The sequence below is a fragment of the Lutjanus erythropterus genome, chromosome 23 (genome assembly GCF_056507025.1).
Source record: "Lutjanus erythropterus isolate fLutEry1 chromosome 23, fLutEry1.hap2, whole genome shotgun sequence".
NCBI lineage: Eukaryota > Metazoa > Chordata > Actinopteri > Lutjaniformes > Lutjanidae > Lutjanus > Lutjanus erythropterus.
Genome location: NC_139339.1, coordinates 18,910,492 through 18,922,843, shown reverse-complemented (window position 1 = coordinate 18,922,843; position 12,352 = coordinate 18,910,492). Strand labels below are relative to the sequence as shown.

The window sequence follows — 12,352 nt, the reverse complement described above, 5'->3', positions numbered from 1 at the left end:
TGAATGCAATGCAAAGTATGAGCATCATTTATCATACTAAAAATGATTTGTTCTGTATTGTCTTACTGCAGGGCAGATTAGCTGAAAATAATGAAGAAATACAGAGAGGAAAGCTTATAGAAATCATGTAGATCAAAGTTGAAAATTTCCAGTTTAATATAAAGATGTTTCTCCTCAAAATTACCTCCTCAAATTACCTCAAAGCATTGCCCAGAGTTGTAGGTTCCTCTACTGAAGTTTCAGATTACATGTCTCTACATGAGGCATAAAATGTACAGATGAGAAAAAAAAAAAGGGAAGAATTACAAGAGTTAGGAAATTTACTCCGGGTTTCCATGCAACCACAAAACACAGAACCACTTCTTTCTTTCTTTGCATTTGTAAGCAGAAGTTATCCTAATTTTCCTCTCGTCTGCAATCAGAATCTATGACTGTTTTACGGAACGCAGTCACTGTTTTTCCACCTTTGCTTGTGGTTGCATTTCTAACGCTTTCTATCAGAATGTGAAAACTTAATTTCATAGTTTTAGGGGACTGATAGGCGCCGAGCAGAGGAACAACTGATTGGACTTTTTTGGTTTTCTGGGAACCACAACTATGAAAGAAACAGAGGTGGAGCCTTGGATATTTATAATATTCGCAAGCCAAGTAAGAAGTGATTTGACTTTTTAATTCTTGAGGAATTATGTGTTTGGGTGTAACAGCAGAGTTGGAGAATTATTCACAGGAATAATTTATGATTACTGGGAAACAATTCCAGCTGAGTTCAGTGACAGTGCAATAAAAACATGGCTGATCAAAGAACTACAGACCGCATGTAGCTGATAAACAGGTGGAATCAGAGACCTGCTCTTTGTCCCTTTAAATATACATATCTTTTCATGACTTTCTTCCAGAAACTTTCACTTTTATACAGTATAAATAAACCAGATTTAGAAAAAAAAAAACAATTAAGCTCCTCTTTTTTTCATTTCATGGACAATTCACAGCCTGTCAGCGCATTTTTTATAAAATATAAGGCTGGGTTGCACCAACAAGGATTCATTTTAAATGACATTAAACTTTAAACTATGTTGCTTTTTACTTACCTTTACCTTTTACTTTTACTTCTACTTCTGGCAAAAATTTTTTTTAACATTTTTGGCTTGCTAGCAAGCCCCCCTTTATATTTATTAGGTTGGACAGCACTCAAATATATTTACTTATATTTTTAGTCATTTTTATTTGAGTAATTAGACTATTTGTTTGTTTACCTCACTAAACTTGGATTTACTAAACTAAGATGATCTTTTAATTGTGCAACAGAGCTCATCTTAATTTTAAATCTAGATGTAATCATTTTTAAACCTATTTTTGCCAAACTCTTGTTGGTGGAACCCAGTTTAAGAGAAATAGTTGCACAGCAACGAGAAACACTAAACAAACAGCCATACTCATGCAGGCCCATGTGTTACCCACCACATAGTAGAAATGCATGTCTGGTCGCACAGGTCGCTCTTCTATGTGCACAGCTGGAGGTGGAGGAGACGGTGTGGATGTGAACGGCGAGGGTCCATCCAGCAGGAGCATCAGTCAGGAGTGTGTGTGAGTGTGTGTGTGTGTGTGTGTGTGTGTGTCTCTTCCAAATCCTCACAGGTACTCCAAATAATCAGGAAAAACAGCCTCAATGAAACCTCCAGTTTTCTTCTTCTCTGGATTCTTTCTCCTCTTCTATGTTTCTGCTCCCTCTCTCTTCCCTACTCCAGCGTCTCTCCTGCACTTGACGTTACTCCTCCCCCCCCAACCCCTCTCCTCTCTCTCCTCCCCTATTCCTCCTCCCCACATGACTTCAGTCCCTCATCCCTCCCTCTTTCTGTTTTGGTTCCACTTCCTCTCTTTTTTTTCCTCTTCCAGCGCAATTTAATCTCCTGTATCTGTTTTTTCCCTCCTTAAAACATAAAAACAGGATTCCTCTCTCTCTCTCTCTCTCTCTCTCTCTCTCTTCCTCTCCTGTTTGTTGTCTGAATATGTTAATTTGAGAAACAAGCTCTTAAGTAGTTAAGTTTTCATCTCACTCTTTCTGTCTCTCCGTGTTGATTGCAGATTGCTGTCAGTACTTCCTGTGCTAGCCACGGCCACCACTATGTGTGTGTGTGTGTGTGTGTGTGTGTGTGTGTGTCGTAGATAACATGGCGTGCTCTCTGCTGTCAGAAACAGGAAGAGTGGAGCTTGGTAGTTTGGCCCTGATGAGAGAACCTTCCCCTGTGTGTGTGTGTGTGTGTGTGAAAGAGAGAGAGAGAGAGTGTGTGTGTGAAAGAGAGAGAGAGTGTGTGTGTGTGTATAAAGAGTGTCCATGCAGAGAAAGAGAGAGAGAGAGAGAGAGAGAGAGAGATGTAATTAAACTCAGGCATTTTATTATGAAGCTGTTAGTGTAATCACTCCAGTGAATCAGCTTACACACACACACACACACACACACACACACACACACACACACACACACACACACACACACACACACACACACACCTTTAAAGTGCTCACAGTTCATGACCTTCACTAATATCTATATGTAAACAGATTTAAATCTGTTTGAACCACATTATCCATATTAAATGTCCATACAGGCATTAAAACATGACGTTATCATCAATGTGATGGATCAGCTTATGTTTGTTTATATTCAGTATTATCCAATTTTTAGAAATTATATAATCAATGCTTTGTGTTGCAAATTACTCTAGAACATTGTTGTCCATTTAGAGAGAAAACGCTTTAAACTGCTTTACTGTGCCATCAGACAGCCTTTTGGATGGGAAACCGCTGTTATATGAGCCAAATATTGTTTTCTCTAAACCAACCAAACTCCACGGGCAAAATCTGTAATTTTCCCTGACAGATCACAGGGGTTGCTGGTCTACTGTTGCCTCCATCTGTTAGTTTGTTTGTGTCATTGTGTTACTTTGATGAATCCGAACTATAATTTTGGAACACATAAGTTACACAATAATACAAACTACTTTTCACTTGCTATTATTTAAGATATATATTTCTTTGCTCATCATATTTGCAGGAAATAACCAGTGTGTTAAAGTGAGGAAGTCCGACAGATGTCTCACCCCTCTAGATGTGTGTGCAGACAGTTTCATTTGAGGGACAGTCTGTAAGAGGTCTTTATGCACTGAAGTGTATTTGACTGGACTAACTGCATACAATTGCGACACATAACATGATAAACTGATTTAGAGTACCACGATCAACTGAATCATTAATGAGCCTTTATTCAACTGTTATTCTGTATCACGTCTGTGTTTCTTTTGTCCTGACAGAGGGACAAAAGTAACAATGAGCAATGTAAATTTCCAATCTGATTGCTTTTAACTTATTCATCCAAAGTTATACTTTCATTCCTGTTCTCCCCAACTCGAGTTTTCTTTAAATACCTCAAATTTTTTACTTAAGTAGGTTGGTTTCACTTCAAATTATGCGCTGTGCAAGCAATTCTAGTAAGGTCACTAATATTTAGGACTACATAGGTCTTACTCCATGTGCGTGCAAACTGTCATGTGGAACTTGAAACTAAGAAATGTTGTGACATTTCTGGCTCTTGTTGTGTTTTTTTTATTGTAGATCATTTATATGTTGCTTCGGACAAAAGTGTCCGCTTTGTCGTGCCTATCCATTTCAACAGAGATAACTAAATGTTTAAAGATCAAAAACATGAAACAAATGAAATATGGACCCGGCCCATGGAGCTGTCCCTCATGTCTCAGGGCTGATTCACATTTGAACATCCTACACCAGTCTTTCATTAATTTAAGCATTTTATAAGTGAAATCAATTCCATGTGTAATTTTTTGTCATTTTCAACATCTCACTAAAGGTTGCACTGCCTATAAGTGTCCACTAGGTGGCTCCAGAGCTCACAAAGAAAATAATGATGTGTCCATCTGTGTGTGTGTGTGTGTGTGTGTGTGTGTGTGTGTGTGTGTGTGTGTGTGTCTACATAGGAAGGATGCAATTAACTGAGAGGACGTCATTAGAGCTGGAACATGAAGCACTTTGCAGAAGCAGAATTGACAGCCCACCTGAATACACACACACACACACACACACACACACACACACACACACACACACACTTGGGCCGACTCCTCCACTTGTGAGGACCTTTTTGGGCCAGAATACACTGTCAACCCCTGACACAAACCTAAATGTAATCTGTATCTTCACCATAAAGACCCTATTAGTGAGGATCAGACAACTTTTCAAAAAAAAAAATGTTCTCACAAAATGTAACGCTCTAATTGGTCCTTACAAAGACAGCAGTTCAACAGCACACACACACCCTGAGAGAGACAGCTGTGATAGGACGGGGACAGGTAGCCTAATTACCTGAGTTTGTTTTTGCAGTAAACACTGAGTCACTGCAGAGGTGAGAGCAGCTGATTATGAAAACAACCATCCTCACCGGAGCTTCAACAGCATGAACATCCTTAATGGAAACACAAAATTTAAGACCGCATTAAGCTGATGTGTGAAGCACTGAACTGGACTCACCCAATTAAAGGAAAATTCCACCCATATATCCTCCAAGGCTGTTTTACATGTATTAATCTTTGACTTTTATCATTATCTAGCCAATAACAATGAATCTGCAGTGGTTATAAAGAACTCTTTCTCCTCTAGGATTAAAGTATATTTATATATTAATCATTGAGGTTTCACTTATACCAAACAATCAATAAAACAAAACTAACTTCAGTCTCACGTTTTTTTTACACTTCATGTCTCCACTTTGCATTGTCAGTGTCAGGGCTTAACATTTTCTTGGTAGAAAAATTAAAACAAGCCTGTTCATCCAAATTTGTTGATATGTGACCACAATCTGAAATGGTAGAACTATTAAGAATATAGAGCAGAACCACTGTGTGCTTTAAGTAACATTATTTTGTGAATACTGAGAAATTTGATTCGCTTCAGTCTACTACTATGATATCACAGCATCCAAGATCTTTGAGACTATTTCCATTTTAATATAAGTAATTAAATCAAAGCTCAGTAATTTTCTCGACAACTTTTCTCCTCATTTCAATTTTAAATTTAAACGTAACGGTGTGGTGTGTACTGACTGCTCAGTAGTAGTTGTTTAAATATTTGAGTTTGTGTTTAGAGTTTACAGAAAAGGCTGGATTTTTTCAAGAAATGTGTGCAATAGTGAAAAAACTGTAACATCTGAGAATATTTCAAACACTTACAGTATAGATTGTAGCTGCCTCACTGGATAAATTGCACATTTGTCTGGCAGCCCTGTCTCTGCCACTAAAGCTCAAATGATGAGGGCTTTAATGTGTCGCTTAAACCTAATCTTCGGGGCCTGTCTCTCAGTGGGGGCATCTTACCCTGACAGGTTAATCTGGCCCTGGCTGTGAGAATACAGGAAAATCGTCTCAATTAGAGGATGAGAAGCTTTCCTTTCATAGCCCCATTTTGAGATTCATTCTGATAATGTGGATGCCTCTTTATATAAGAATCCAGGATAGATCAGTGTAGGAGAATCTGCTCTCTTAAACTGGAATCAGAGACAGAAATTCTTCTTTCATAAGCCACATTCTGCGAGGCTAAATGAACATGCGGAGTAATTTCAAGACAAAATGGCCTAAATAAGTAAATAATGATTAAACTTTGGATCAAGAGGCTTTAGTTGGCATCTCGTGCTTCACTGTGTTGAAAGAAACACCCAATTAACACAAGCGTTTTTTCCTCTCCAGGGAAAACTCATTAATACGGATTCAGAGAGTAACCTTGAAGACGAGCAGGGCACACAGCACAGACAAACAAAACATTCTGTTTTTTAAGCAAGAAAAATAATTTATTTATAATGATATAATAATAATAATAATTTCATCACACTGGCATTGCAGAGCTGCAGAGGGAAGCGTTTGTGTGTGACGCCGCCTCGCAGCTACAGATCACACCACTGGATGGGACAGGGGAACAGAGGTTATTCAATACATACACGGAATATTCCTTTAAATATGTCTTTTTCAATGGGGAATAACAAAAATAGAATAATTCCAATAACTCTGTCTGTCTCTGTCTCTCTATGTCTCTCTAATTATCATCTCTGTGTCTTTATAAGCTGCCTGTACAGCCCCTGAACTGGGGTTTAAATTGGGTTTGGGAGGGGTTGTTTTACTTTGCTTGGCGTGCCAGGAGGGTGGAGTTTAACAAGAAGGACATCAGTTTTTGTGATGGGCAGCATGCCATACCTGAAATGTCCAAAACCCCATCCACTCCTGGCACTCCTAAAACAAATGCAAAATACTCTTTGGCCCAAATCTGCAACCATTACCCCTCTTTCTCCCCTTTTCACCCTCTGTCACTCTCTCAAAAAAGCGCAATTTAAATGTTATTAATGATTTAAAGAGCTCAAACCTGAGATCACAGACCACATGCTTACAAAAGGGACAGCTGACCCAAAAATTGGCTCAAACGAGGCCATCAAAGTTTAAGTATGATTAGTGATTTGAAGGTCACTGGTAGCTAGGGATGCTCCTGGCAACTATTTCCCTTTTGAAATTCAGTTTTTAATTTAGACTAGTTGACTATTTTAAAAGTAAGACAACAGTCAAAAAAACAATAAAAATTTTGCACAAGTGATTAGTTTAAACATTGTCTGAAAAAATATGCAGGTATTAAACACAATTTGAGGCTGTTAGTCACATTTTTCTGTAATCAAATCATATTTCAAATAATAATGAACAAGTTGGGAGAAGAACGAAAACATCTTTTCCATCAAGAAAAGCCTTCAGTGTCGTTCTTTACTCTTCTTTCACTGAAGAAATACTCTTCAGTTCTGATATAACTGATGCTATATCACCATCTAACGCTAACATCTTTAAGAGCTGCCATTGTTGTTGTCAAATGAGCAATCTCTTCTTCCTGTCCTCACACCTAAACCACACCTGTAGCTGCCAGTAGTTCCTCTCCGTACACTGATTGATCCAAACCACTTTGGTCAGAAGCGCAGAACTTAAAACCTGGAAAGATGGATTCTCGTGTCATCTTGTAAAACCAAGGTAATGTTTGCTGCACCCCAAACAACAACAACTGATGACTGAAAAACTCAGCACTTCTTGTGACCATATTTTGCATGGGGACATGTGGCAGCTCTACTTTTGTTCTCAACTAAATCGTTCAAAGTCTGTGGTTTGCAGTGATTAGGTAATTGAAAGTGGAACATATGAAATTTTAGGGCTTTGTAATGAGTACCACTGCATTTTGGTGAGCTACAGCTTAAATATCCAAGTTTTGTGTTATAATTAACATTAATAGGCCTAAATGTTAGCTAGCCAGGCATGGACAAACTACAGTCCATGCACCATGAGTGCACATGACTGAAAGACAAATTTATTGATCGATTACATCTGAAAATGACCAAATCAGATTGTCAGGTTTTACACCACAAAATGACCTGAACCTAATCTGCATACACAGATATCTGGATATGAATGCAGAATCTGTGGGCAAGGGATGAGATTTTGCTATCAGAAGAGTTCTGGTTTCCATTTGTTTTCCATGTAGTGCTGCCCTTTAATGGTTACTAATCTGAGTGTAGAACAAAAGAGGTGGAACACATTGGCCGAAACACAATTTCAGAACCCATTGGCTATCACCTTTCGACTATATAGCTTTTTATTAGATTTTCTAAGCAATCTGTGATATCTGTTTATAAAGAATAACTGAAAAATGGCCTGTTATTTTCATGTGTCAAGTTGCTAACTGAACTGCAAAGACCTAAAACAGACTGGAAAAGGAAGTCTTGGCCCAGATATCTATTACCCGCTGGCAGCACTGGAAGCTCCAAAACATTATCTGTTGACATCTTCAGATGATAGCTTTGTTGTGTAGCAGGACACATATTTGTAGCATGTTTAGTTGTAATTGTAAAATTCAGAATTGTAAATTTCATTAGCTTAAATTGAATCAGCACAACCTACTGTGTTTAGTAGCATATGCCATGTTAAAATGTTCCATAGTTAAGACAATATACCAACTTTTTGGTAGTTTTCAGGTTCTTGAGTCAGGTTTGTTGCTTTTACTTCAAAGCTTTTATGACTCTTTCAACCAATTGATATATAATTATTTCAGATTTCTGCAACAGCTCCTTTTGTCTTTATACATACTTTGCAAATACCTAAATGACTTGTGTTTGACTTTGAAAGTCTTCAGGGATGTTTGCTTTGTTTATGCTGGTCTGGCATTTGGTCTCATTTTAGTAGCTCTATTCATTATACTTAACAAATTAATGTAAACACCTGGTTGCTTTGCAAACTTTGCAAGTTTTGTTTAGCTTATTCAGATAAATTATCTGTTAGAGAAAATTATGCTTGCCCGAACTCCAAGCCTCCAACTTAACTCCTAACTTTTCTACGCAGCTTTTATTTATGTCGCTTAGCAACAGGTTGCTATTTGTCTGTTCTGTATCTGCAGAGACCGACTGTAAAATTAAACCAAATCAATTGAGAGACGATTGCTTTCTACCTTCTTGCTTTCCCCATACCTTTTATTGCTTTGCAGGGAAGAAAACGAGAGAGTGAGAGAGAGGGAAAAGCTTTTAACGTGATTACTCCTCTGAGTCACACGACAGCTGAGAAGAAGGGAGAGAGGAGGTGAAGGAAAAGATGATGGAATATGTGGTGGTAATCCCCACATTCAGCAGAATCAAACCTTTGCTCCACACCACCATTTCCCCTCCTTCCTCCCTTCCCTACTTGTCCTCCTAAAGAAGGGATAATGGATTAAATATTCAATATATTTCTCAGTGTCAGCTCTCTTTTCACACTTTATAGAAATGTCATTTTCAATATAATATGTTGTCAACATACTTTACAGATTGGTAATTTAGTTCTACAGACATTTCTCGGAGGCAGAGCTGCTCTTTATGCTCAAATATTCTCATTGGTTGGTTGGAGGAGCGACTGTAAGGAACCAGATTTTTTCACGCTGACTTTGAGAGGAGCTGAGGGACCAACCAAATATATTGAGGGACAGCTGAACCTTCCTAAGTCCCAGGACCTTTGTCGATGCTCTCCTCTCATGTCTCCTGTACTTAGATATGCTTAGATGTTGAAAATGTAGCGACCAATACCCGCAGTATGCATCAAGTAAGTCAAACCAGCTAATACACATCAATCTTTAGCTGTTTAGTTGCTAATCTAATAGTTACCTAGCTAGTTTGCTATGGTTTTTCTAACATTAGCTAACTTAATGTGTGAAAATAATGTGATTATTAACTCATCCAATGAGATTATTTCTGCCTCAGGTTCAACTCTGCCTCTGAGAAATATGTGTAAAAACTGCAAAAACTTACATATTCTTCTCAATATTAAATGATTATATCCCTACAAAAGGGACAGCACCCTTTTCACCACTCTTCACCACATTCACACAGCGGCCATTTTCATCTGACATCACACTCAGTGTGGGAAGCTCAAATGCTGTTCAGAGGAAAGAGTTGTACTGCTGTGTTCCAGGCTGCAATTCATATAAATGTAAGAAGTCGGACAAATCCTTATTTCACTGCTTTCTGGTTGATTGTGAGGATCCTCAAGTGCACGCTGATGCTCACACCGCAGGCATTTTCATCAGGATGGACGATTATTCCAACACTGAGGACACTTACTGACAGCCCTGCATTTAGAACAATATCAATTTAGGTGCATTTGAAATCAATGGGTTAAAAATAACATTTAATAAGAATAAAGAAGTTAAGTCAGTAAATCAGACTGGATTGGCTTATAAATGAGTGTTGGTGATTCTTATCGTATCTTCTGGCCATAACTACCTGATGGAAAATCACACTCCATCTCTCTTTTCATACAAATTTCATACATTTATACAACTTCACAATCTGGAACACAGCAGCACAGTTTCCTTTTGATAGCAGCATTTGAGCTTCTCACACTGAGCGCAACATCAGAGGAAATTGTCCGCTGTGTGAATATGTTGAATACCCATATGTTTCTTTGTTTGTTTGTACCTCTACTTACTTCCCTAAATACTGTCGAACCTAATGTGCCATGTTGAGGATGTTGGCCATCTGTGTACTACACACACTCTCTAGCCTTTTACGCCCCCACATTTAGATGCACACATCTACACACCACATATTACTTTTTAACAAGAAACTGTTCCTGTTATTATTGTGCTGAAACACATCCTTCATGTCTCCTAACACTGTACTTGTATCTGTCTTCTCTGTTCCAATACTTTGAACAATATCTGTGGGTTTAGTTCAAATAATGTCTTGTAGTTTTTTTGATCCGGCATCCCTCCCTTCCAGCGTCACTTAACTCATCTCAGATACGTGACTGCTCTGAGGGATATTGTTCTAAAAGGAAAAATATCACTACACTGCCATACTCCGCATGTATGAATGCAGATTTGGGCAAATATTTGACATCTGAGTCACTTGAGGCACGCATCATTGGTAACACCAGATGTCTAAACAGGTGAGATTAAACTTAAAAGCTCCCTTTTACACCTGTACTGTTGTTTTGGTGAAATTTTGCAAAGGTTGTGTTTGTGTGTTTACTACCAAGGCAGCTGAAATAAAAAAAAAATATAATAAAACAAAATAAAAAAAACACAGTAGGCGCTGCAGCAACACGCCCATAATTCAGTATACAAGGCAAACAAACACAGAGTTTTATAGGTTTATCTTTTTTCATTCACTAAATATTTAAAACAAGCGTCACTTGACTAGTCATCATAAATGGTGATAATTTATGCATTTTTAAAATCTTCATCTTTTTTTCAGGATGATGGAATACCTGAAGGACTGTAGGGAAGAGAGATGTTTGTGAAGGAGTTTTTTTTTTTTTTTTTTTGTTACTCTCCTGTTGTTATGTGTGGTTCCTCCCTTTTCCATCCACCAGGGGGAGCTCTGACTCAATAGCACCGAAGGATAGTTTGCCGACTGGGAGTAAAGTGATGAAAGGTTCCCTCCTCCCTCCCGCCACACGGTCCATCCATGCAGCAGGGGATAAGTCAGGTGTTAGAGTTGAACCACTGCTAATCCAAAACTCTCAGACCGTCCAGAGCTGTGGGTCGGTCGGGGGGTCGAAGACCACCGGTTGTATCGTTCACAGTCCAAAAGGCAAAGTCCTTTATGCAAAAACACATTCAAACCCTGCCTGTTTCTGTGTTTGTGCACAGATCCATCCATTCATTCCTCCATGTTAAATCCATGTTACATGGATACTCAAAAGGAAGATAACAAAAAAGTATAAAAACTCAGAACAACAAATAGAGAAGGCAGAAGATAAGCGTTGATAGAAAGATGTTTTTTTGCACTCTCAAACTAAGCACAGCATCTATTTTCTTAACAGTCATTCATTGACATTCATCCGGTGTCGTGTCGTCTGCCGAGCTCAGATGCATAGACTGAATGCAGAGAGGTGGAGAGGAGGAAGAGAAAGAGAAAAAGAGATGGGTGAGACCGAGGGGGAAGGTTAACGGAAAATGGGGGGAGGGTCTGGGAGGGAGGAGAGGATGAAGAGACGGTTATAGGAGGAAAGGAGGAGAGCAACGGCAGGAAGATAGAGAACAAGGGAAAAGGATAAAGAGGTGATGCTACGTGTAAAAACAGAGAGGTTGTAGTATATACACTCTTAGAAATAAGGGTTCCAAAAGGAATGACATTCTACCCAGAACCATTTACTTCTGAAGAGCCCTTTTTTGCAGAAATGGTTCTTCAAGAATTGTTGAAATCCTTAAAAAAAACATAATATAGAAGGGTTCTTGGTAGAACCCACTTGGTGAGTTCTAGGTGAAACCCTTGGAATATAAAAAGGTTCTTGGTAGAACCCTGTGGTGGGTTTTAGATAGGCCCTTTCCACCAAATGAGCTCTGGTTCTTGAACCCACTAACATCTTCCACTTTTACAGATAAAGCACCTAGTTTTGAACTGTTCTGAGCATTTCCACCAAAAAAGAACTTGTTCTGAAACTAAAAAGTTTGCAGATTTGCACATTTTCCTTGGGAACCAAAGTTGGTGTGTCATATTGTACAGGGTGTTGTTGATGACACACTTGGTTACAATTGTTCCACTCAAAACTGATAAAAACAGGTTCTGGGTGAAACCTTTCACAGATGCTTCTAGGTATATATGACCTTTATTGTTGGGCTTTGAACTCTGGAAGGGTTCCAAGTGGAACCTTTATAAAAAGGTTCTACCAGGAACCAAAAAGGGTCCTTCGATCGGGACAAGGAGAGGAACCCTTTATGGTTCTAGTTAGCACCTTTACTTCTAGGAGTATAGAGAAAGAGTGTGCTACTGTATGTGCCAAAAGAGAGGTTACAGAGA

The 12,352-nt window shown here is 38.6% G+C and overlaps 1 protein-coding gene across 2 annotated transcripts in view; it reads right to left on the bottom strand.

Annotated features, from left to right (window-relative positions):
- The window catches only part of arhgap36 (Rho GTPase activating protein 36), a 112,628-nt gene extending 110,874 nt beyond the window's left edge, over positions 1–1,754 (bottom strand). For both annotated transcript variants that reach the window (XR_014769096.1, XM_084712522.1), the window contains exon 1: positions 1,459–1,754. Coding sequence is in view for 1 of the 2 variants with exons in the window: in XM_084712522.1 (XP_084568648.1) it covers positions 1,459–1,569 (111 nt within the window). In the remaining variant the exon portion in view is untranslated. The remainder of the gene's footprint in view (positions 1–1,458) is intronic.
- Between the last annotated feature and the right edge of the window lie 10,598 nt (positions 1,755–12,352).